Source organism: Phyllobates terribilis, unplaced genomic scaffold (genome assembly GCF_046119375.1).
Source record: "Phyllobates terribilis strain yellow unplaced genomic scaffold, ASM4611937v1 Scaffold_13__5_contigs__length_258822181, whole genome shotgun sequence".
Lineage (NCBI taxonomy): Eukaryota > Metazoa > Chordata > Amphibia > Anura > Dendrobatidae > Phyllobates > Phyllobates terribilis.
In genome coordinates, this window is record NW_027362773.1 from 154,428,831 (window position 1) to 154,456,131 (window position 27,301).

Below are 27,301 nucleotides of genomic sequence, written 5' to 3' on the forward strand. Positions count from 1 at the left end.
CCACAAGATGGGGATCTGGATGGGGCACATAGCCACAAGATGGGGACCTGGATGGGGCACATAGCCACAAGATGGGGACCTGGATGGGGCACATAGCCACAAGATGGGGATCTGGATGGGGCACATAGCCACAAGATGGGGACCTGGATGGGGCACATAGCCACAAGATGGGGACCTGGATGGGGCACATAGCCACAAGATGGGGACCTGGATGGGGCACATAGCCACAAGATGGGGACCTGGATGGGGCACATAGCCACAAGATGGGGACCTGGATGGGGCACATAGCCACAAGATGGGGACCTGGATGGGGCACATAGCCACAAGATGGGGACCTGGATGGGGCACATAGCCACAAGATGGGGACCTGGATGGGGCACATAGCCACAAGATGGGGATCTGGATGAGGCACATAGCCACAAGATGGAGACCTGGATGGGGCACATAGCCACAAGATGGGGACCTGGATGAGGCACATAGCCACAGGATGGGGACCTGGATGGGGCACATTAGTACAAGATGGGGACTTGGATGGGGACATTACTACAAGATGTTTGCCATTATTACTATATGATGCTAATTGTAAAACAATATTACTGAATGTGGCCAATTGGGGGAAACAAAATTGTAAAAATCAAAAAAATAAAAATAAAGCATGAAAAAATATTGGGCACTAAAAATGCTGTTTTATATGTAAACTAAAGTAAACACAAAAAAGTGCACGTTTATTATCGCCACATCCATAACGACCCAAGCCATAAAAAAATAAACACGGAAAAAATGTTCAAAAGGTGTATACGAAAAAAAAATGGTATCACTAAAAATGTCACATTGAACAAAGAATGCGGCCCCCCAAATTCAATTTTTTTCCATGTGCGGCCCATATACCCAGCCGAGTTTGAGACCCCTGATCTATACTGACCTCCATCAGGTTGCAAACTGAATATAATTTTTTTCTGCATCTACCTCTGAAAAAATATTTGGCCTTCTAGCTGTGTGTGGGACTTGTTCTATTAGTCCATCTATACTGACCTCCATCAGGCTGCAAATTAAAAATAATTTTTATCTGCATCTACCTCTGAAAAAATATTTGGCCTTCTAGCAGTGTGTGGGACTTTCTCTATTAGTCCATCTATACTGACCTCCATCAGGTTGCAAATTCAAAATAATTTTTTGTCTGCATCTACCTCTGAAAAAATATTTGGGCTTCTAGCTGTGTGTGGGACTTGGTCTATTAGTCCATCTATACTGACCTCCATCAGGTTGCAAACTGAATATAATTTTTTTCTGCATCTAGCTCTGAAAAAATATTTGGCCTTCTAGCAGTGTGTGGGACTTTCTCTATTAGTCCATCTATACTGACCTCCATCAGGTTGCAAACTGAATATAATTTTTTTCTGCATCTACCTCTGAAAAAATATTTGGGCTTCTAGCTGTGTGTGGGACTTGTTCTATTAGTCCATCTATACTGACCTCCATCAGGTTGCAAATTGAATATAATTTTTTTTCTGCATCTAACCCAGCCAATAGTTTTGGCCTAATACCACAGTTTGGCCACTCAGCTCTGCTCGGTTCCCATCCATTGTTTTTTTGTGCAAACAACTCCAGAGTTGTGAATTAGTTAACCACCAAAATGAGTGGAAAAAGGCCTGCTGCTGGTGGAAAGGGGAATAGGCGTGTTGGGAAGGGGAAAAAAGGTTGTGTCCGTGGGGTAGGTGTTAAAGCAACAGTAACATCTGCAGAAGAAAGACCATCTTCCAGCCAAACTAAAATGTCTACTTCTTTTAGCGGACAATGTGATAAGATCCCTTTCTTACGGCCACGCCAATCACTACAAATTCCAGATGAGGCACAAAAACAGCAGGTGCTTCAACGGATATCAAGTGCTCCTTTAAGTGGGCTCTCCTCCACATCAACTTCAACATCACAAACACTCCAGTCCTCAAAGGTGTCACCCAATCGCACTTGCTTCCTCACAGCTCCCAAATCTCCAGCTGCCCGTCTGAGTATGAGGTAGAACAGATGGTTGAGTCTGCAGAGCTGTTTACTCATACTATAGCCTGGGAATCAGAGGTCGACTCCAGCGCTTCTGTGAATCCAGACGAGGAAATGATCTGCACTGATGCCCAGAATCTTTATGAGTCGGATCCAGGACCAGACGCAGAAGGTTCTGACCATAATGTAGACCCTCATTCCCAAACTGTAACTCCTGTTGGTGGAGACAATGAGGAAGATGATGATGAGACTCAAATACCTGATTGGAGCGACAACTTTAGTTTTTTGTCAGGGCAGGAACAGGTTGGCTCTGAGGATGACGGGTGTGATAACGCACAGGGTGATGATGATGAGGTTGGAGATCCCACTTACTGTCAACCCACAGTCAGCCAAGAGATGAGGTCAGCAGAGGAGGTGGAGGAAGATGCTAGTGACGACGAGGTCAGGTTGCGCCTTCCTGGACAGAGACGTAGTACTGGAAGCACGTCAACAACTGCATCCTCAAACACAACTCTGCCTCTCACCACAAGTCGTGGTGGCTCTTCAGGTCGCATGGGTGCTAAGCCTTGCATAGCCTGGGCATTTTTTCAGATCGATAAAGATGACCCAACTCGTGTTATCTGTAACATTTGTCAGCAAAAGCTAAGTAGAGGCCAAAAAATACATAGTTTGAGTACTTCATGCATGAACCGGCACATGGACATGAAGCATAAGTTGCAGTGGGAAGCTCAGTGTGCTACAATGCGGCCTAGCCGGCCGGGCCAACCACCGTCTGCCATATCTTGTGCATCCGCGGCCTCTTCATCCTCTGTGACTGGGGGGACAGCAGTCACACCTGTTTTGGGGCGCAGACCTGCCACCTCTTTACCCGCAACAGCCAGCGTGATTGGCAGGTCATCATTTTCTTTGGAGGTGGTAACACCAGCTGGTGTTGAGCGCTGTCCGACATCGATAGCACCACCTTTGGATCAAGGCAACCTAACATGTCCGCCTGCATCTTCCTCACAGACCGGCAGTTTGCCGGGGACACCCTTATCAACCCCGTCTAAGCACAATAGCCAGCCCTCGGTCCCCCAGATGTGGACAAGTAAAAGACCATTTCCTCCTAGCCATGAGAAAGCTAAGAGGTTGAATTTCACCATCTGCAAGCTCTTGGCTACAGAAATGCTGCCTTTCCGCCTGGTGGACACAGAGGATTTTCGAGACCTTATGTCCGTCGCAGTGCCCCAGTACCAGATGCCCAGTCGGCACTACTTCTCAAAGAAAGGTGTGCCTGCGCTCCACCAGCATGTCGCACACAACATCACCGCTTCTTTGAGAAACTCTGTGTGTGACAGGGTGCATTTCACCACAGACACTTGGACGAGTAGGCATGGACAGGGGCGTTACATGTCGCTGACTGGGCACTGGGTAACTATGGTGACAGCAGGACAAGGGGCTGCTGTCCAAGTCTTGCCGTCCCCACGAGTTGTGCGTCAATCCTCTTTATGTCAAAGTTCCTCCACTGCTTCTGCCTCCTCAACCTCCTCTCGGTCTTCCACCTGCACCCAAAGCCTGTCTGGTCATGCCACAAGCTTTCTAACTGCGCAGAAGGGATCCTGCACACCTCCTTACTATGCTGGCAGTAGGGCTCAACGTCATCAGGCGGTTTTTACTTTGAAATGTCTGGGAAATGTGAGTCACACAGCTGAGGAGTTGTGGTCAGCTCTGGAGAACCAATTTCATGAATGGTTGTCTCCACTGGACCTGAAACCAGGGAAGGCCGTGTGCGACAATGCTGCAAACCTGGGTGCGGCCCTTCGCCGGGGCAATGTCACACACGTGCCTTGTATGGCTCACGTGTTGAACCTGGTTGTCCAGCAATTTTTAGCCCACTATCCCAGACTAGATGGCCTTCTGCAGAGGGCACGGTCGCTGTGTGCTCACTTCCGCCGTTCGCATCCCGCAGCTCAGCGACTTACATCTCTACAGAAGTCGTTGGGCCTGCCACTTCACCGGCTAAAATGCGATGTGCCTACCCGGTGGAATTCAACTCTGCACATGTTGCAGCGACTGTGGCAGCACCGACAAGCCCTGGTGCAATACGTTCTGACGTATAGCCTGGGCCAACGAGATTCAGAGGTGGGGCAAATCACGCTGGAGGAGTGGTCTCAGATCAGGGACCTATGCACCCTTCTGCACAGTTTTGAAATGGCGACGAAGATGTTTAGTGCTGACGATGCCATTATCAGCATGACTATTCCGGTGATTTACATGCTGAAGCACATGTTAAAGAGAATTCGGAGTCAGGTGGTGGCACAAGAGGAGGTGGAGGAAGTGGAGGAGGAGGAGTTGTATGCAGAAGGGCTAACATCTGCAAGGTCCAGACGGTCGGCAGCACCAAGGCGGCAGCCATGTGAGGGTGGGGGAGATGGTTTTACCAGGGTGCATGGTAGCAGCCAAACTAGTGAGGAAGGTGCAGGAGCCCAGGAAGAAGTGGAGGACGAACTGATGGAAGACTCATCAGATGAGGGAGACCTTGATCACATTTCTGTTGTGCGAGGTTGGGGGGAGAGGACAGAGGAAGGAAGCATGATTGTTACCTCGCCACCAAAACAACAGGGACTTGGTGCTCCTGGATGCGCAACACACATGAGTGCCTTCTTGCTGCACTACCTGCAACATGACCCTCGAATTGTGAGAATTAGAAATTGTTATGTTCTGCTACCAGAGCTAAGGAAAGAGAGGAGATCTGTCCCTACGATAGAACTCAGCTGAATCCCTACGATGTAACAGGGGACCTGATCCTGCGATCAGACCTGCTAAAGTCCTAAGCTAGTCTGTACGGAGACCTATAGATGTGGGGAAGGAATCCCTACAAGTACTAAGGACTGGGAGGAATATGGGACACCTCCTAACAGAAATAGTAGCAGACAGACGAACAAACAAAATATATAGAACATAGAGGTCAGTAGACCAAGCAAACTAACAGAGCAAGACACAGAGCACAGGCTAGCTAGAAAGTAGATATACAATGAAGTCCAGCAAAGCCAGAAGGGCGGAGCAGGATTAAATAGGCCAACAAGGTCATGTGACCAGCAAAGGAAAAAAAAACCTAAGAGCAAGGTTCTAACAGTACCCCCCCTTCTAAGAGGATCCTCCGGATCCCCTAGGACCAGGCTTATCAGGAAATCTCCTGTGAAACGCTCTGATAAGTCTGGACGCGGAAACATCATCCGACCTCACCCAAGAGTTATCCTCGGGACCGAAACCTTTCCAGGCCACAAGATACTGCAAACTACCTCTATACCGTCTAGAGTTAAGGATGCGAGAAATTTCATATTCCCCGTCCTCCACCACCGGAGGAACAGAGGCAGAGGCGTCACAATCCGATACAACAGCTTTTTTCAACAGAGGGACATGAAATACCGGATTAATTCTCCAGGAGGTAGGAACCTCCAACCTAACAGCAGAGTGGTTGACAAACTGAAGCACCTTAAAGGGCCCTACAAACTTGGGACCCAATTTCTTTGAAGGAATCCTCAACCGCAGATTCCTAGAGGACAACCAAACCATGTCACCAACAGCGAACAAAACCTCCTGTCGTTTCCTATCAAAGTAGTCTTTAGATTTTCTGTTGGCCTCCTGAAGATTACCACGCACATCCGTCCAAACTCTCTCCAAATCACTGGAAAAATTCTCCTCCTCAGGCACGGCAGATCCCAACTTGGAGAACGACCCAAACGATGGATGTCTCCCAGAACAACAAAAAAAAGGCGAACAACCAGCAGAAGATGTATGATTGTTCAGAGCAAATTCAGCAAGTGGCAGAAACTCAGACCACCCCTCTTGATTGTCTGCCACAAAACAACGCAAGAACTGCTCAACATCCTGGTTTTTCCTTTCTGTCTGGCCATTAGATTCAGGATGATATCCGGACGAGAACGACAAATGAACTCCCAACCTATCACAAAAGGCACGCCAAAAACGAGCCACGAACTGAGGACCCCTATCAGAAACAATGTCAGTAGGAACGCCATGAAGTCTGACAATTTCCTTGACAAAGGCCTTAGCGAGAGATTTAGCACAGGGCAGTTTGACGAAAGGAACCAAGTGACACATCTTGCTAAAACGGTCCACGACCACCCAGATGACAGTAAAACCCTCAGAGGGGGGAAGGTCAGTTATAAAGTCCATAGCCAAATGTGTCCAAAGAGCACTGGGAACCTCCAAAGGACAAAGCAACCCCGCAGCAGGAGTATGTGAGGACTTAGATCTAGCACATATAGTACATTGACGCACCCACTTAATGACTTCCTTCTGCCATCCAGGCCACCAAAAACTGCGACCCACCAGTCTCTTGGTCTCAGAGATTCCGGGATGACCTGCCAACCGAGATTCGTGACACTCAACAAACAAATCTCTCCTAAAGGTCCCAGGCACAAACAACCTCCCATGAGGAGTGTTAGAAGGGGCATTCTCCTGAGCTTTAAGAATCTCATCTTCCAAAACGGAGTCCAAAGCAGCTATCACAACACCTTCTTGTAAAATGTTCTCCTCTTTCTCAGCACCGACTATGGGAGAAAAACTGCGAGACAAGGTATCCGCCTTAACATTCTTAGTACCAGGGATGTAAGTAACGGAGAAATTAAACCGCGAGAAAAACAGTGCCCACCTAGCCTGACGGGCATTCAGGCGCTTGGCAGCATCAAGATATATCAGATTTTTATGATCCGTAAGAACCTGAACGGGAAATTCCGCACCTTCCAAGAAGTGGCGCCAGTGTTCAAATGCGAGTTTAATAGCCAATAATTCCCGATTACCAATATCGTAATTCAGTTCAGTCTCCGAAAATTTTTTTGAAAAAAAGGCACAGGGATGTAATCCATCCCCGTTATCCTGAGACAATACTGCGCCAACCCCCACAGAGGAAGCATCAACCTCAACCAAAAACGGCCTAGTAACATCAGGCTGCATAAGGATGGGAGCAGAGGTGAACCTCTCCTTGAGATACACAAAAGCTTCAATGGCCTCAGAAGACCACTGAAACGCATCAGCACCTTTCCTGGTGAGATCAGTCAGAGGTTTGACAATACTAGAAAAATTTTTTATGAATTTTCTGTAGTAATTGGCGAAACCCAAAAACCTCTGTATCGATTTCAAACCAATAGGCCTAGGCCATTCCTGCACAGCCTGAACCTTAACCGGATCCATCTCAAAACCTTTGCTGGAGATAATGTAGCCCAAAAAACTAATTCTCTGTACAGCGAACTCACATTTCTCCAGCTTAGCAAAAAGCGAATTGTCCATTAATAACTGTAATACCTCACACACGCTCCGCCAATGAGACTCCAGATCTGGCGAATAAATCAAAATGTCATCCAAATACACAACCACATTTTTACCGATCAAAGGTCTAAGGATGTCATTAATCAGATTCTGAAAAAATGCAGGAGCATTAGTAAGACCAAAAGGCATAACCAGATTCTCAAAATGACCCACAGGAGTGTTAAAAGCAGTCTTCCATTCATCACCCTCCTTCATGCGCAACAGATTGTATGCCCCCTTAAGGTCAATTTTAGAGAACCACTTGGCCCCCATTAACTGGTTAAACAGATCAGGAATCAATGGCAGTGGGTAAGGATTGCGTACAGTAATTTTGTTAATCTCACGAAAATCCAGACAAGGACGTAAACCGCCGTCCTTTTTTTTTACAAAAAAAAATCCAACCGCCACAGGAGACTTAGAGGGCCTAATGTGACCGGCGGCCAAACTTGTCTGTATGTATTCCTCCAAAGCCTTCCTCTCAGGAATAGTAAGGTTAAATAAACGACTTTTAGGAAGAGTCGCTCCAGGGACAAATTCAATAGAACAATCATAGTCTCTATGGGGAGGCAAAACCTGCGATTCCTTCTCAGAAAAAACTCTCCAAAAATCCTGAATAGGAACAGGCAATTCTCCCCTATCCAAAGCTGCAATACGCCCGTTACAACACTTGTCATAACATTTATGGCTCCAGGATTTAATTTCACTGGTAGACCAATCCAGTACAGGATTGTGAAATTTTAACCAGGGCAATCCCAATATTACTGGAGAAGGCAAGTTATTCAACACTACCAAATCCAATTTCTCATGGTGAACACCATTAATAGTGAGAGGAAATTCACAGACCTTGAGAGTAATATTCTTCAAAGGGGAACCATCCACAGAAACCACAGCAATGGGGGATGATAAAGGTTCAGGTTTTAAATTGAGTCTTTCCACGAATCCCCCATCAATTACATTCAGAGTAGACCCGCAATCAACAAACACCCGAAATTCCATTAATTTTTTCTGAGCAATCGTGGAAGCAGCTAAAAATACACCCTTGGAATTTAAACAGGCAATACGGGCGTGACTGACCTTTTTTTTTTTCTTTCTTCATACGAAGCTCACAGCCTTTAATCAAATGACCAGATTTTCCGCAATAGAAACACAAGCCTTCAGAAAATCGACGGTCTTTTTCTTGAGAGCGAGGTGCCACCGATCCAATCTCCATCGGTTCACCACTGTTAGTACACACATTCTCATAACCAGAAACTGACATAGCAGAGGATTTGCTCTCATTAACCCTTGCACGCAGTCTTCTATCCACCCGTATAGCTAATTGCATAGCCTGTTGCAAATCTTCAGGTGTAGGATAAGCAATTAGCAGGTCTTTAACCCTTTCACTGAGCCCAGCAAGAAATAGACTTTTCAGAGCAGAATCGTTCCACCCTGTTTGAGTAGACCAACGACGGAAATGAGTACAATATTTTTCCACATTACCTGATCCCTGTTTTAAACGTCTCAACTCAGTCTCAGCTGATGCGACACGGTCAGGATCATCATATAATAGTCCCAAAGCAGAAAAAAAACTATCCACTGATCTGAAGCATGTATCACTAGGTTGCAAAGAAAAGGCCCACTCCTGAGGCTCTTTGCGCAAAAGTGACATTATGAACCCTACGCGCTGGGATTCATCCCCAGAGGACTTAGGTCTCAAACGAAAATACAATAAGCAAGCATTTTTAAATGAAAAAAATTCTCGGTGTTCACCAAAAAATAAATCCGGCAAACATACCTTAGGCTCCAAGAAATGTGCTCCAGGACAGCTACTCACGTGCTGACGGAGCTCGGCCACCTCCAGAGAGAGTCCCTGCAGGCGATGAGCCAAATCCTGAACCGACACCATGATGGAACAGAAAAATCTTTCCTTAGAGAATTTGCAGGCTGGACTTACTGTTATGTTCTGCTACCAGAGCTAAGGAAAGAGAGGAGATCTGTCCCTACGATAGAACTCAGCTGAATCCCTACGATGTAACAGGGGACCTGATCCTGCGATCAGACCTGCTAAAGTCCTAAGCTAGTCTGTACGGAGACCTATAGATGTGGGGAAGGAATCCCTACAAGTACTAAGGACTGGGAGGAATATGGGACACCTCCTAACAGAAATAGTAGCAGACAGACGAACAAACAAAATATATAGAACATAGAGGTCAGTAGACCAAGCAAACTAACAGAGCAAGACACAGAGCACAGGCTAGCTAGAAAGTAGATATACAATGAAGTCCAGCAAAGCCAGAAGGGCGGAGCAGGATTAAATAGGCCAACAAGGTCATGTGACCAGCAAAGGAAAAAAAAACTAAGAGCAAGGTTCTAACAGAAATAATCCTGACTACTGGGTTGCCACACTGTTAGATCCCCGGTACAAAAGTAAATTTGCAGAAATTATTCCTGCCATAGAAAGGGATGCACGCATGCAGGAGTATCAGCAGAGACTGTTGCAGAATCTTACATGTGCTTTTCCACAAAACACCAGTGGTGCACGTAGTGAATCTCACAGTTCCAACTTGCCAACCGTGGGACCGTCAAGTGTTCAGCACTCAAACCGTAACAGAACCACAGTATCTGCTGGTAACATCAATTTCGCGGAATCATTTCACCACTTTTTTAGCCCATCCTTTGCAAGGCCACAGGAGACAAGAAGTCTGACACATAGTCAACGCCTAGAGACGATGGTACAGGAGTATCTCCAAGTAAACATTGAAGCCATGACTGTGTCACTGGACCCTTGCTCTTTTTGGGCTTCCAATCTGGATAAATGGCCGGAGCTAGCCACTTACGCCTTGGAGATCTTGTCATGCCCCGCAGCCAGTGTTCTGTCTGAACGTGTGTTCAGCGCTGCTGGTGGTGTGCTGACAGATAAGCGCACGCTTCTCTCCACTGATAATGTAGACAGACTCACGTTCATAAAGATGAACAAATCATGGATCCGAAACGACTTTTCTACCCCTGTGTCATCCTGGGGAGAGTAAAAGCTTGATGATTGGTTAAAATCACCCTACCAACCGTTTTAAGCTTTCAAATTACTAATCATGTTTATCTGTATCTTGGCTGGAAAATAATTTGGGCTTTGTAGCAGTGTGCAGTACTGATTCTATTAGGCCATCTATAATAAGCTTCACCAGATTTAAAATTACTAATCATGTTTATCTGTATCTTGACTGGAAAATAATTTGGGCTTTGTAGCAGTGTGCAGCACTGATCCTATTAGGCCATCTATAATAAGCTCCACCAGATTTAAAATTACTAATCATGTTTATCTGTATCTTGACTGGAAAATAATTTGGGCTTTGTAGCAGTGTGCAGCACTGATCCTATTAGGCCATCTATACTAAGCTCCACCAGATTTAAAATTAATAATAATTTTTAGCTGCATCTAGCCTGGAAAATAATTTTGGGGCTCCGAGATGCGCAAGACACATAAGTGCCTTCTTGCTGCACTACCTGCAACATGACCCTCATATTGTCAGAATTCGAAGTAATCATGACTACTGGGTTGCCACACTCTTAGATCCCCCAAACTTTTCGATCAACCTTTTCATTTTAATAAAGACCAAAAAAATGGTCATTTTTGAAATTATAAGCATTAGCAGGTTATTAGAAACTGAAATCAAACAGTTTTCAACTCAAAACTTTATTCTAGGTGATGTTACATTTTCACATAGGACCCCTTGTTCGAAAGGAGCTTCTGAACTCTCTCATCCATTGAATTTGTCAGGTTTTGGATGGTTTCTGCTTCAATTGTTTTGCATGAGGACAGAATACCCTCCCAGAGCTGTTGCTTAGATGTGAACTGCCTCCCGCCATCATAGACACTCCTTTTGATGATGCTCCAGAGGTTCTGAATGGGGTAGAGGTCAGGGGAGCATGGGGGTCACACCATAAGTTTGTCCCCTTTTATGCCCATATCAGCCAGAGATGCAGATGTTTTATGTGCAGCATGAGATGGTGCATTATCATGCCAAAAAATGATCTTGCTGTGAAATACACGGTTCTTCTTCTTGAACCATGGCAGGAAGTGCTGTTTGAGAAAATCCACATACATTATGGAGTTCATCTTTAGCGCCTTCAGGGATCCTAAAGGGGCCGACAATCTCTCTCCCCATGATTCCAGCCAAAAACATTACTCCACCTCCTCCTTGTTGGCGCTGTAGCCGTGTTTGCGTGGGGTGTCCATCAACCAGCCATCCTCCACTCCATCCATCTGGACCATCGAGAGCTGCACGGCACTCATCCGTGAACAAAACAGTTTTGAAATCAGTCTTCATGTAATGTTTGGCCCACTGGAGCCGTTTCTGCTTGTTGTTCGGGGGACGTTGGAGGCACCAGCAGCTTCAAAAACTTGTCTGCTGCTATGACAAGGCTTTTTTGCCGCTGCTCTTTTAACCTGACGTAATTGCCTGTAGGAAAGAGTCCTCAATTTGCCCTTATCAGCACGCACACGTGTGTACTGTGAATCAGCTACATACTTCTTGATTGCCAAGACACTTCATCCTGATCATCGCACAATGTTGATTGTAGTCATGCCTTGACCTAAACACTCCACAATTTGTTGCTTCTCAGCAGCCGACACATCCTTTTTCTTTCCCATTTTGGCAGAAAATGTAGGCTGCTTAATAATGTGGGACAGCCTTCTTAAGTAGTCTTGCCTTTCATTGGACACACCTGCCAAACTAATTAGCACAGGTGTCTGCAATTGCTTACAGTGATATAAAGAGCCCTGACACACATCACCATTAATGAGTTTAACTGACAAACAAACAAATTCTTCCCTTATCACTCCTAAACACTTTTTGCATAATAATTTGGAACACAGTGTACATGTGCTTTTCCACAAAACACCAGTGGTTCACGTAGTGAATCTTACAGTTCTAACTTGCCAACCGTGGTCTGTATGGAGTTGTTCAATAAAGGGCCCAAAATTAAGATAACATAGATGGGAGAGGTCTCTATGAATAGGAATTCCTAAGTATTTGATACCCTGTGAGGGCCAGGCAAAGGGAAAGTTGGACTGGATGGAATCCTATATGGATTTGGGGAGGGAGACATCGAGGGCCTCAGACTTCGCTGCATTGATTTTAAAATTTGACCATGTAACACAGTGATCTATTTCAGCCATAACAGCAGGGATGGATATATGTGATTGAGTGATATATACTAGGACATCATCAGCAAATAGAGAGCACTTGTACTCGGTGCCTCCAACCTCAATCCACCTAATATTGGGGTTATGGCGAATTGATGAGAGCAGGTGCTCCGTCACTAGGATGTATAAGAGAGGGGACAGAGGACATCCCTGCCTTGTCCCATTGGTGATTGTGAAAGGTGATGAAAATGTTCTGACGCACCCCCTGGGCCTTGGGACACCCGGAGCCGGACCCTTTTTGGTGGATGCTGGTGGTTGTAGTCTTCGTGGCGGCGATCCGGTTCCGTGGCTCAGGGCGGTCAAACCAGTGGCGGAACTATTTATGTGGTTATGATGTTTAAATGTCCGACTACGCCACCCGTGGATTGCGGTCAGAGTGAACCGCCGCTGCAGGGCAGACCGCTGAGGCTGGTGTTGTGGGTGCAGCAGAGCGTAGCATAACTCCCCACGGGAGGAGTATAGCCTCAGGGCAGTGTATGCGGAGGATGGGGGTGATGGTGCAGGGCAGCAGCAGTAACGACACGGAGTCAGTGATGCAGTCCAGGGCCTTTACTCACAGTTCTTATTATCCAGACCACGTCTGCAGGTAACGGCTGCCCACGTCGTACTGTGCTCACCAGGTGAGGGGCTCAGACAACTCCCAGATAACTTTGGAGCGCTTCACAGGACCCCCTTTGTGTGTCCTTTGTCTGGCCTTTCTTACCAACCCTTCTGTCCGGCTGCCTCGGGCCTCCTCTTGGTAAACTTGGCGCCAGTTTCCCTGACCCTATGTGGTGCCTTCCTAGCGGGTGTAGCGAGGGGCTGCGCCACATAAAATGTCACAGCCTCCGGTTTCTAGCTGAGGGTCGTTTCCTGCCTCCACTAGTTCGGGGACCGGTCTCCCCCTTTGGCCTGACCCCTCCACGCAGGTGGATTCGGGCGTGCGGTGGCGACTCGCCCGTCCGCACCCCTGGGATCCCTTCATTCCTCGTTCCTGGAGCCTTCTCCGCTCCTCTTCCTTCCTTCTCCCTCTTCCAAGCCTGGGCCTCTGTTACTAGGCCCGCCTCCGGAGCAGAGCTCATGCAGAGCCCCTGCTCTCTGCCACTTCTGCTCAGACTTCTCTGCACTGAACTAAGATGGTGCTCACCTTTTATACTCCCTTCTCAATGCACCCAGGAACTGCTTCCTCCCTGCTCCTGCACTACAGGGTTCCCCTTCCTCAGTGTTCCCTCCCCCCACTCCAGCCAGGGACAGGGACTGTCGTGCCCATCTCAGAGGCATATTGGTCGCCCTGCCCCACGGCAATGTGGTGTAATGCATGCAGGTGTCGGGTCCTGATCCACACTCCATCCTTACCTGAGAGTGAGATATCACACCTCTGGGTGAGGTGCAATACCTCTGTAGCAACCGAGCCCTCAGGGTGCTACAGTTCCATTTATCTTCAGCCTAGGTGACGTATTGTGATACAGGGCCGTGATTTTGGCTATAAAAGGGTTCCCTAGACCCCTACCCCAAGCTTTTTAAGAGAATCATATATGGCGTGCCAGGAGACTCTATGGAATGCTTTCTCAGCATCCAACGAGAGTATCTAATTACAAATTTTTAACTGCATCTAGCCCAGGAAATACTTTGTGCCTAGTAGCAGTGTCTGCTAGTCAGCGGATTATCCCGGCTGTTAAGCAAGCTACACCACCTGTAGTTTGGACACTTCATTTTTTCAAAGGAAATGCTTCGGGACCACGGGATACTCAGTGAAGAGCATCAGGAGGCACCCCAAGGCATAGGGGCTGGGACTGGCAGTAGGATGCCTTGCGGTGGACAGCCGAGCTCGATCCTTATAAAAGCTTTTTAACTGCAGCAGCTTTAGTGGACGCTACTGGAGCTGGAATTACGCGGCTGCTGGCATGAGACTTGCCCTCCAATAGATCCTTGTAAATGGATTTAAAGTGTATTCATTCAAATTAGAGGGACAATTTAAATTAAAAAGCTTAGAGCTGCCTCCACCACAGGGGGGCTCGCTCGACCCACCAGCGGACAGGCACCAGTATTGGGAGAGGGGGGCTGGCCATCAGGGTTCACCGCGGCTCTGGCACAAACCCGGCGACACGGAGGTGGCACGGGCAGGAGTGGACTGAACGTGTCGGCTTCTCACTTTTTGGATTTTAGAAGGGCATGACATGCCTATATCTGTGTCTCCCCCTCCTTTTACTCCTCCACCTCTTTTCTTTTCGCATGACTATATGTACTTGTCACTTTTCCATGTGTTAGTTGTGTCTTCTGAGCAGTTTGTCAGCTTTTGGACACCTTTGAAGGTGTTTTCTATGTGTTTCTATGTGTTTTTGTTTGCCTGCCATTTGTTTTAACGGTGTTCGAAGGTGTTCGACGAACCGAACCGAACTCGAACACTACGGGGGTGGCTCAACACTATTTATGTTTAACAGCACACCTTGTGGTCAAGGCTTAGTACTGCAGTTATGATCTTTTTTTTTTCGGGGAGGGGGGTAATATTATTATTATTACTTATCTATTTATACATTCCCTTTCCTGTGGGCACACCCGTGCCAATGAGGTTTCTTATCTAAACCCTAATGCAAAATATGTAACCCCAGGGTATCCCAAGGCATTGCACATCACACATACGACTTTATTACTCTTATCTGACATATGGGCACTAAGGGGCAGGTACAGCTATTACCAATGCACCCATAGAGCCACACAACTGGGCACAAGTGAGACCCAGGCTCCGTAGCTATAGGACCAGACAGCCATTATACCCTCAGCGTGGCGCTTACTTGGGGCACTGTAGATGCACATAGGGCCGTCCTGCTGGTAGTTGGAGACTTTGGCGCACCTCCCAGGGGAATTGACTGGTAGATGTAAATAATTAGCGCCAAGGCGATGCCTGTGTGTGTCTGGGTAGGAGAAGAGGCGCCCCTATAAGACAGAGACATAGATTAATGCAATCATATTTAACACCTTCAGGTCAGTACAAGCTCCAGCTCTATACCCAACTATTGCTATAAATGCCCACTTGCCACCAGGGCTATATCCAGACAGAATGGGGCAACGGATGTGGTTTTCTATTACACTCAGTGGCAATTAATTCTGTGGCATCTCGCCGTATATTGCCCTTTATCTGTGGAGTTGTGCCAGCACCTTCTTCAAGGGTAAAGGGGCAGATCTTGGGTCGCTGATTATCCAGATCCAGGCTTCTAAGCAAACTACTTATGACAATGATAGGTCCTAAAAACCGGTAGGATAGGTGCAGATGTAATTGCATGCTCTGACATTAGATGGCGACATAATACCACTTCTTACTATCCACTAGCGGGAACATTGGCGGTGGTGGCAGCAGTGGTCTGAGCCACGAGAAACAGACTCTGAGCTCTTTTTTTCTGGCTCAGGTCGATGATCAGGTACAAGGGCTCATCGGTATAAGTGGACCTTAAAGGGGTTGTCCAAGTTTAGAAAAAAAAAAAAAAAACAGGGCTGCTTTATTTCACAAACAGCGCCCCCACTGATCATGGGTTGTGTCTGGTATTGAAATTCAGCCCTATTGAAGTGAATGGAGCTGAGTTGTAATATCACACTCAAGCCATGGGCCAGGAGGGGCGCTGTTGGTGAAAGAAAGCAGCCATGTTTTTCTAATCCTGGACGACCGTCTGTGCTTCTTGGTGCATTTTGGCACGGGATGTCGCCAGCTATCCATCAGATTGCAATAGGAGCGGGACCCCAAATTATGAGATATTCCTTCCGTTTCGGCTATGCCCCTAATGTTTGCAATCGGAAAACACTTTTAATAATGTGAATAAATGAATAATGTGCTGCCCGAGAATCCCAGCAGCCCCTCTCACCTGCAGCATCTTGTCCGGGCTCGGCTCTATCCCGGGGGGCATGTTGCTGGGGGCGAATGCGATCTGCTCCACGTCTGCAAAGTAATTCTTAGGGTTCCTGTTGAGCACCAGCTTACCCACGGGGATGAGGGGGTAATCTTTATGAGGCCAGACCTTAGATTTGCAAAAAAAAAAAATAATAATAATAATATGGTAAATACTAAATCTGCTCATCATCCTATACTGCTACCCTTTGTGTTCATCTCGTCGTCTCATTCTATAGTTTCACAAAAAAAGAGCCTAAAAGAACATGATCTATTTGATAAAAGAGATTAGAAAAATGTTTATAGTCTTCATAAAGCAGCGCCACCCCTGTCCAAAGGTTGCTACTGGTATTGCAGCTCGTTTTTATTAAATGACGGCAGCTCTGGGATTCTCATGGGGGGCTGTAGCGCTGGTTCCCTTCAGACACAAGTTCTTATGACGCAATACAACTGATGGGGAAATTATACACTTGTTAAATGATGAGGATTATGATGGATTAAGATCTAAATTTCATACTTGGATCAATATCATGGAGATCCCAGGCAGCAAAGCTACAAGCCTGTGTGCTGAGCAAAAGCCATGTTATTGAGTAGTGGAAAAACATCCTCAACTGTTTGCTGCACCGGGTTACAGGGGGAATATTTCCTCTGCAACTTTGCCAGGCCTAAAAGACAGATCATACGTAGAGGAGAGGAAACATTACTGATAGAAAGTGTCCACCTGAGAGGAGAAAGGAGCCGGGAAAACAGGGCAATGCATGCCATGTAAGGTAGCTATGACAGTAAAGCATGGTGGAAAAGACTGTGTCTCAGGAAGGCTGGAAGCACAGATACACCGACTGATACAGAGAGCAGCCGCAGGTGTAGGAGTGACCCTCACTGAGATTGGGGGCAAGTGATTGCCAGTGACCATGTAGGTGTAATGCCCAGGACGGCTGGAAGCACAAATACACTGACTGATACAGAGAGCAGCCGCAGGTGTAGGAGTGACCCTCACTGAGATTGGGGGCAAGTGATTGCCAGTGACCATGTAGGTGTAATGCCCAGGACGGCTGGAAGCACAAATACACTGACTGATACAGAGAGCAGCCGCAGGTGTAGGAGTGACCCTCACTGAGATTGGGGGCAAGTGATTGCCAGTGACCATGTAGGTGTAATGCCCAGGAGGGCTGGAAGCACAAATACACCGACTGACACAGAGAGCAGCCGCAGGTGTAGGAGTGACCCTCACTGAGATTGGGGGCAAGTGATTGCCAGTGACCATGTAGGTGTAATGCCCAGGAGGGCTGGAAGCACAAATACACCGACTGACACAGAGAGCAGCCGCAGGTGTAGGAGTGACCCTCACTGAGATTGGAAGCAAGTGATTGCCAGTGACCATGTAGGTGTGATGCCCAGGAGGGCTGGAAGCACAAATACACTGACTGATACAGAGAGCAGCCGCAGGTGTAGGAGTGACCCTCACTGAGATTGGGGGCAAGTGATTGCCAGTGACCATGTAGGTGTAATGCCCAGGAGGGCTGGAAGCACAAATACACCGACTGACACAGAGAGCAGCCTCAGGTGTAGGAGTGACCCTCACTGAGATTGGGGGCAAGTGATTGCCAGTGACCATGTAGGTGTAATGCCCAGGAGGGCTGGAAGCACAAATACACCGACTGACACAGAGAGCAGCCGCAGGTGTAGGAGTGACCCTCACTGAGATTGGGAGCAAGTGATTGCCAGTGACCATGTAGGTGTGATGCCCAGGAGTGACACGAGCTCAGGAAAGGTGAAGAGACCAGAGACTTTGCATAGTTTTGGAAAAGTTCTGCAGTCGTGCAACGTTAAAGTTAGAGTGCCTCCATGTTGGATGAACTTTTCTTAAACTTTCATTTCTTGTCTGGGAACCAGTGCATGTTCGGTGCACGCTACAGAGGGTGCAGCAATATTCGCTCTGTGCCCCTCTTATACAGCATTGCTCCAGAATAAATTATGTGTTTTGTATTCGCATGCCATTGGGGATGCCCTAATATATCACTAAAATACTCCCTTTCTGCTCATTGAAAATACACAGATGTAGAAGTAATGCTGTACATCCTCTATGCACTTCATAAAGGGGTTGCAGAAGCAGGGGGCCCCTTTTGGTGGTGGGATCCTGGGCATTTGACCAGTTTGCCACCCCCTTACGCTGGCCCTGGATGTAGTCCACCTTGAGCGTGCATGTGTAAGTGCGGGGAGGGTAACGGTAGGAACAGATTTCAGATGAAAGCTATTGAAGGTGTTTGGGCCCTTCTTTATTGGTCACATTACAGATCCGGAGTTTTCTATTATCGTGTTACCACTGATCCGCAGCTGTCAGATTATTACTCTGTTCTCAAAGTCTTAGAAATTCTACCCGTGATAACAGAGGGTGACTTCGCATTAGGAAATCTGAGCCGCTTTAGGTATTATACAAGTACAGATCCTTGTATTGTGTGCAAGTGTCACGGGTTTACCGCGACAGAGAGGGGCCAGAAGACTGCGGTGTCTGATTTCCCATACTCCAGCACTGATTAGAAGCACTTCACCATCATATTAAACAGTGCAGGTTTCTTCTAGCAGTGCAGGGGTTAATCTGTTCAGTTGAGAGCTCCTGGAGCTTTCCAGTTTTGATGGTCTCAGCTGTTCAGTGTCGGCCACTCCCCTCTGCTATATATACTCAGGGATTGCCAGTGTTAGTTCATACTGCCTGGTTCTGGAGTTGGAGGTGTTTATTGTTTGGAGAGTTGTTCAGAAGAATGTTGCTTGGAGTTTTGTTTGTGTGCTCATCCTCATCCTCTCCTATTTGTTTTTTCCTTCCTTAACTCCCCGGTGTTCCACTCTGTTATTTGTGAATGCAGTTTTTTTCTGATTGGTATTTTCACTTAACCCTGTACGTCAGGTTGGTTTATTCTACTCCCCACTTCCCTGGGTGGACAGATTTAAGGGTTGATCTAAGAGCACAGCAAGGCACGTGGCCCCGGCGTCTTCACCTTCAGAAGTAATCCGGGGAGCAGGGATAGACTAGGACGCCCCCTAGCTTGAGGGCTAGGGAAAGAGCCCCTAGCTCTGGGATATCCTGCAACAGTGTTGTGATAGTGAGGCTCTGACCTCCAAGGATGGAGATCATGTCCATTAATATGATTCCGGTAATATACAGTAATTATAGATAGATCCTTAGAGGGTACGGTATGCCCCCCGCTTATTTTTTTAATAATAATAATCTTTATTTTTATAAAGTATTGACCGCAGTTTCTCAATGGGATTAAGATCTGGGCAGTTTCCGGGATCCAAAATTTCACAGTTTTGTTCTGAGCCATTTAGTTATCACTTTTGGCTCATGACCTGGTCTCCGTCATGCTGGAAAAAGCATCACCACAACATAGACCTGGATGATGGAGGAAGTTGCTCTCGGAAGAGGTTTAGATCCCTTTCTGTACTCAAGGCCGTAGTCTTAGGTATAATTGTGAGTGATCCCTCTCCATGGATAAGAAGCCCCCCCCCCCCCACAAGAATGATTTCAGGACGCCATTCATGTGTGGGCTTGCGTTTCATCCATGGAGTGGACGCTCACTATTTTGCTTTAGAACATGGCCATGAATAAAGAACGGGATCTCAACCTCCTCCAAAAGCAACTTCTCCCATCATCCAGGACAATGAGGTGATGATTTTTTTTCTAGCATGATGGAGACCAGGTCAAAAGGCAAAAGTGATAACTAAGAGGCTGAGGGAACAAGACAGTGACATTTTGAGTCCATGAAACTCCCCAGATCTTAATCCTATTGAGAACCTGCGGTCAGTCCTCAAAAGACGACAAAACAGAAACCCAGATACTGTGATAAAGTCTGAACTCCAATGAGACAAAAACGGGCGGCCATCAGTCAGGATCTGCCCAGAAGCCGACATCCATCTGCCGAGGGAAGGGCAGAAGTCAGGAGAAATAAGGGGCAGCGCTGGGAATATTGAGGCGTCACAGAAACTTCATGAATTTGGCAATAAAAGTGTAAAAACTTATGAAAAGTTTATAATTGTACTTCAGTAACAAGAGAAACATATGATGAAAAGATCTAAAGACACTGAAGCACCAAACCTTGTGTCAGCCTTAAAACTATTGGCCACATCATTATGTACCGTGGGTACGGAAAGTATTCAGACCCCTTTAAATTTTTCACTCTTTGTTTCATTGCAGCCATTTGGTAAATTCTAAAAAGTTCATTTTTTTCTCATTAAAGTACACTCTGCACCCCATCTTGACTGAAAGAAAAACAGAAATGTAGAAATTTTTGCAAATGTATTAAAAAAGAAAAACTGAAATATCACATAGTCATAAGTATTCAGACCCTTTGCTCAGTATTGAGTAGAAGCCCCCTTTTGAGCTGGTACAGCCATGAGTCTTCTTGGGAATGATGCAACAAGTTTTTCATACCTGGATTTGGGGATCCTCTGCCATTCTTCATTGTCTTGTTGGAAGGTGAACCTTCAGCCAAGTCTGAGGTCCAGAGCACTCTGGAAGAGGTTTTCATCCAGGATATCTCTGTACTTGGCCGCATTCATGTTTCCTTCAATTGCAACCAGTCATTCTGTCCATGCAGCTGAAAAACACCCCCATAGCATGATGCTGCCACCACCATGTTTCACTGTTGGGATTGTATTGGGCAGGTGGTGAGCAGAGCCTGGTTTTCTCCACACATACCGCTTAGAATTATCACCAAAATGTTCTATCTTCGTCTCATCAGACCAGAGAATCTAATTTCTCATAGTGTGGGAGTCCTTCATGTGTTTTTGAGCAAACTCTAAGCTGGCCTTCTGCTTTTGAGCAGAGGCTTCCGTCGGGCCACCCTGCCATAAAAGCCCGACTGGTGGAGGGCTGCAGTGATAGTTGACTTGGTGGAACTTTCTCCCATCTCCCTACTGCATCTCTGGAGTTCAGCCACAGTGATCTTGGGGTTCTTCTTTACCTCTCTCACGAAGTCTCTTCTCCCACGATTGCTCAGTTTGGCTGGACGGCCAGGTCTAGGAAGACTTCTGGTGGTCCCAAACTTCTTCCATTTAACGATTATGGAGGCCACTGTGCTCTTATGAACCTTGAGTAATGCAGAAATTCTTTTATAACCTGGGCCAGATCTGTGCCTTGCCACAATCCTGTCTCTGAGCTCCTTGGGCAGTTCCTTTGTGCTCATGATTCTCATTTGGACTGACATGCACTGTGAGCTGTGAGGTCTTATATAGACAGGTGTGTGCCTTTCCAAATCAAGTCCTATCAGTTTAAACACAGCTGGACTCCAATGAAGGAGTAGAACCATCTCAAGGAGGATCACAAGGAAATGGACAGCATGTGACTTAAATATGAGTGTCTGAGCAAAGGGTCTGAATACTTATGACCATGTGATATTTCAGTTTTTCTTTTTTAATAAATTTGCAAAAAAATTTACATTTCTGTTTTTTCTTCAGTCAAGATGGGGCGCAGAGTGCACTTTAATGAGAAAAAAAATGAACTTTTTATAATTTACCAAATGGCTGCAATGAAACAAAGAGTGAAAATTTTAAAAGGGTCTGAATACTTTCCGTACTCACTGTACATAGTGACTCCACCAGCGAATTAGTAAGTGCAGCTCTGGAGTATAATACAGGATGTAACTCAGGATCAGTACAGGATCAGTAATGTAATGTATGTACACAGTGACTGCACCAGCAGAATAGTGAGTGCAGCTCTGGAGTATAATACAGGATGTAACTCAGGATCAGTAATGTAATGTATGTACACAGTGACTGCACCAGCAGGATAGTGAGTGCAGCTCTGGAGTATAATACAGGATGTAACTCAGGATCAGTAATGTAATGTATGTACACAGTGACTGCACCAGCAGAATAGTGAGTGCAGCTCTGGAGTATAATACAGGATGTAACTCAGGATCAGTAATGTAATGTATGTACACAGTGACTGCACCAGCAGAATAGTGAGTGCAGCTCTGGAGTATAATACAGGATGTAACTCAGGATCAGTAATGTAATGTATGTACACAGTGACTGCACCAGCAGAATAGTGAGTGCAGCTCTGGGGTATAATACAGGATGCAACTCAGGATCAGTACAGGATCAGTAATGTAATGTATGTACACAGTGACTGCACCAGCGGAATAGTGAGTGCAGCTCTGGGGTATAATACAGGATGTAACTCAGGATCAGTACAGGATCAGTAATGTAATGTATGTACACAGTGACTGCACCAGCAGAATAGTGAGTACAGCTCTGGAGTATAATACAGGATGTAACTCAGGATCAGTACAGGATAAGTAATGTAATGTATGTACACAGTGACTGCACCAGCGGAATAGTGAGTGCAGCTCTGGGGTATAATACAGGATGTAACTCAGGATCAGTACAGGATCAGTAATGTAATGTATGTACACAGTGACTGCACCAGCAGAATAGTGAGTGCAGCTCTGGAGTATAATACAGGATGTAACTCAGGATCAGTAATGTAATGTATGTACACAGTGACTGCACCAGCAGAATAGTGAGTGCAGCTCTGGAGTATAATACAGGATGTAACTCAGGATCAGTAATGTAATGTATGTACACAGTGACTGCACCAGCGGAATAGTGAGTGCAGCTCTGGGGTATAATACAGGATTTAACTCAGGATCAGTACAGGGTCAGTAATGTAATGTATGTACACAGTGACTGCACCAGCAGAATAGTGAGTGCAGCTCTGGAGTATAATACAGGATGTAACTCAGGATCAGTAATGTAATGTATGTACACAGTGACTGCACCAGCAGAATAGTGAGTGCATCTCTGGGGTATAATACAAGATGTAACTCAGGATCAGTACAGGATCAGTAATGTAATGTATGTACACAGTGACTGCACCAGCAGAATAGTGAGTGCAGCTCTGGAGTATAATACAGGATGTAACTCAGGATCAGTAATGTAATGTATGTACACAGTGACTGCACCAGCAGAATAGTGAGTGCAGCTCAGGAGTATAATACAGGATGTAACTCAGGATCAGTAGTGTAATGTATGTACACAGTGACTGCACCAGCAGAATAGTGAGTGCAGCTCTGGAGTATAATACAGGATGTAACTCAGGATCAGTAATGTAATGTATGTACACAGTGACTGCACCAGCAGAATAGTGAGTGCAGCTCTGGAGTATAATACAGGATGTAACTCAGGATCAGTAATGTAATGTATGTACACAGTGACTGCACCAGCAGAATAGTGAGTGCAGCTCTGGAGTATAATACAGGATGTAACTCAGGATCAGTAATGTAATGTATGTACACAGTGACTGCACCAGCAGAATAGTGAGTGCAGCTCTGGAGTATAATACAGGATGTAACTCAGGATCAGTAGTGTAATGTATGTACACAGTGACTGCACCAGCAGAATAGTGAGTGCAGCTCTGGAGTATAATACAGGATGTAACTCAGGATCAGTACAGGATCAGTAATGTAATGTATGTACACAGTGACTGCACCAGCAGAATAGTGAGTGCAGCTCTGGAGTATAATACAGGATGTAACTCAGGATCAGTAATGTAATGTATGTACACAGTGACTGCACCAGCAGGATAGTGAGTGCAGCTCTGGAGTATAATACAGGATGTAACTCAGGATCAGTAATGTAATGTATGTACACAGTGACTGCACCAGCAGAATAGTGAGTGCAGCTCTGGAGTATAATACAGGATGTAACTCAGGATCAGTAATGTAATGTATGTACACAGTGACTGCACCAGCAGAATAGTGAGTGCAGCTCTGGGGTATAATACAGGATGCAACTCAGGATCAGTACAGGATCAGTAATGTAATGTATGTACACAGTGACTGCACCAGCGGAATAGTGAGTGCAGCTCTGGGGTATAATACAGGATGTAACTCAGGATCAGTACAGGATCAGTAATGTAATGTATGTACACAGTGACTGCACCAGCGGAATAGTGAGTGCAGCTCTGGGGTATAATACAGGATGTAACTCAGGATCAGTAATGTAATGTATGTACACAGTGACTGCACCAGCAGAATAGTGAGTGCAGCTCTGGAGTATAATACAGGATGTAACTCAGGATCAGTAATGTAATGTATGTACACAGTGACTGCACCAGCAGAATAGTGAGTGCAGCTCTGGGGTATAATACAGGATGCAACTCAGGATCAGTACAGGATCAGTAATGTAATGTATGTACACAGTGACTGCACCAGCAGAATAGTGAGTGCAGCTCTGGAGTATAATACAGGATGTAACTCAGGATCAGTACAGGATCAGTAATGTAATGTATGTACACAGTGACTGCACCAGCGGAATAGTGAGTGCAGCTCTGGGGTATAATACAGGATGTAACTCAGGATCAGTACAGGATCAGTAATGTAATGTATGTACACAGTGACTGCACCAGCAGAATAGTGAGTGCAGCTCTGGAGTATAATACAGGATGTAACTCAGGATCAGTAATGTAATGTATGTACACAGTGACTGCACCAGCAGAATAGTGAGTGCAGCTCTGGAGTATAATACAGGATGTAACTCAGGATCAGTAATGTAATGTATGTACACAGTGACTGCACCAGCGGAATAGTGAGTGCAGCTCTGGGGTATAATACAGGATTTAACTCAGGATCAGTACAGGGTCAGTAATGTAATGTATGTACACAGTGACTGCACCAGCAGAATAGTGAGTGCAGCTCTGGAGTATAATACAGGATGTAACTCAGGATCAGTAATGTAATGTATGTACACAGTGACTGCACCAGCAGAATAGTGAGTGCATCTCTGGGGTATAATACAAGATGTAACTCAGGATCAGTACAGGATCAGTAATGTAATGTATGTACACAGTGACTGCACCAGCAGAATAGTGAGTGCAGCTCTGGAGTATAATACAGGATGTAACTCAGGATCAGTAATGTAATGTATGTACACAGTGACTGCACCAGCAGAATAGTGAGTGCAGCTCAGGAGTATAATACAGGATGTAACTCAGGATCAGTAGTGTAATGTATGTACACAGTGACTGCACCAGCAGAATAGTGAGTGCAGCTCTGGAGTATAATACAGGATGTAACTCAGGATCAGTAATGTAATGTATGTACACAGTGACTGCACCAGCAGAATAGTGAGTGCAGCTCTGGAGTATAATACAGGATGTAACTCAGGATCAGTAATGTAATGTATGTACACAGTGACTGCACCAGCAGAATAGTGAGTGCAGCTCTGGAGTATAATACAGGATGTAACTCAGGATCAGTAATGTAATGTATGTACACAGTGACTGCACCAGCAGAATAGTGAGTGCAGCTCTGGAGTATAATACAGGATGTAACTCAGGATCAGTAGTGTAATGTATGTACACAGTGACTGCACCAGCAGAATAGTGAGTGCTGCTCTGGAGTATTATACAGGATGTAACTCAGGATCAGTAATGTAATGTATGTACACAGTCACTGCATCTGCAGAATAGTGAGTGCAGCTCTGGAGTATAATACAGGATGTAACTCAGGATCAGTAGTGTAATGTATGTACACAGTGACTGCACCAGCAGAATAGTGAGTGCTGCTCTGGAGTATAATACAGGATGTAACTCAGGATCAGTAGTGTAATGTATGTACACAGTGACTGCACCAGCAGAATAGTGAGTGCAGCTCTGGAGTATAATACAGGATGTAACTCAGGATCAGTAGTGTAATGTATGTACACAGTGACTGCACCAGCAGAATAGTGAGTGCTGCTCTGGAGTATAATACAGGATGTAACTCAGGATCAGTAATGTAATGTATGTACACAGTGACTGCACCAGCACAATAGTGAGTGCAGCTCTGGCGTATAATACAGGATGTAGCTAAGCAAAAGATAAGTAATGTTTTAGGACAGTTGGGTGACACTATAACCTGACGCCTGGCTGCCGATCTTCCAAATTCTGCAGTAATAACCGTGCAGATTTATGGCCCAGACAATACACACAGAGAAGCGGCCATCACTCACCTTGGTGAGGTCAAATGGATTGAAAGGACACAGCTCGGCCTGCTTGAACGTCATGACCTGGATGTACATGGTCCACGATGGGAATTCCTTCTTAGCAATGGCCTGGAATAAGTCCCGGATGGCGTAATCAGGATCTTTTACCACTAGTCTGTCCGCTTCTTCCACCGACAGATTCTTGATGCCTTGATAGGACTGCAGGAAATTCACAATATCTTTTACCGCCACATGTGGACCCGTGATACACGGAGATGGTCAGAAATGATCATTGTAATAGGTCTTAGGATCGTAACAGAAAGGGAATGAGGACGGCGTGAGAAGATTACACAGAAAGCAACTAATCCGTTTTTTTGCATACAAGTTTTATCGGTGCTTTTACAGATAGATCTCGTGCCCATTATATTCTATGGCATAGTTCACATGTCCGATTCTCAGATCAATCTCACCAATGCAAGTCTGTGGGTCAGAGACTAATACCGGACCTCACTCGGCCCCCACCTGTCCATCCCCTCTATAATCTCCCATGCAGGAAGCCCACCTTGTAGTGGAATTTGCAGTACACGGCTTCTCCTTTGGCGTTGACCAGTTTGAAGGTGTGAGATCCGTACCCGTTCATAAACCTATACCCATCAGGGATGCCGCGATCGCTGAATAAGAAAGCCACCTGGGGCAGGAGAAGAAAGGATCAAAAGCAATCCATGGTACAATAAACTTTCATAAAGGACTTTTCCTGGAGTAAAATATTGATGATCTATCCTTAGGTTATCAGACAGATCATCAATCTCATAGTTTGTACAAGCTTTTAGCCATATTGATTAAATGCATCTAAAAATAATTTTGCAATAGTCTCGATTAGGACTCTTCTACCGTTTTATGTATACAGCTCCCATGCAGACCTATGTGTTTACACGGTCACAGACTATTGACCATCCCAGTGTTGTGTGAACCTGCACGCTCTGTATTTACCTGCATGGTGT

At 45.9% G+C, this 27,301-nt stretch overlaps 1 protein-coding gene across 2 annotated transcripts in view; it reads right to left on the reverse strand.

Moving 5' to 3' along the window:
* Positions 1 to 27,301, reverse strand: part of LOC141174108 (catalase-like) — a 49,109-nt gene that overhangs the window by 7,164 nt on the left and 14,644 nt on the right. For both annotated transcript variants that reach the window (XM_073658775.1, XM_073658776.1), the window contains exons 6-9: positions 26,863 to 26,988; positions 26,328 to 26,519; positions 16,318 to 16,470; positions 15,256 to 15,397 (exon numbers count right to left, since the gene is read on the reverse strand). In XM_073658775.1, the coding sequence (XP_073514876.1) occupies positions 15,256 to 15,397; positions 16,318 to 16,470; positions 26,328 to 26,519; positions 26,863 to 26,988 (613 nt within the window). The remainder of the gene's footprint in view (positions 1 to 15,255; positions 15,398 to 16,317; positions 16,471 to 26,327; positions 26,520 to 26,862; positions 26,989 to 27,301) is intronic.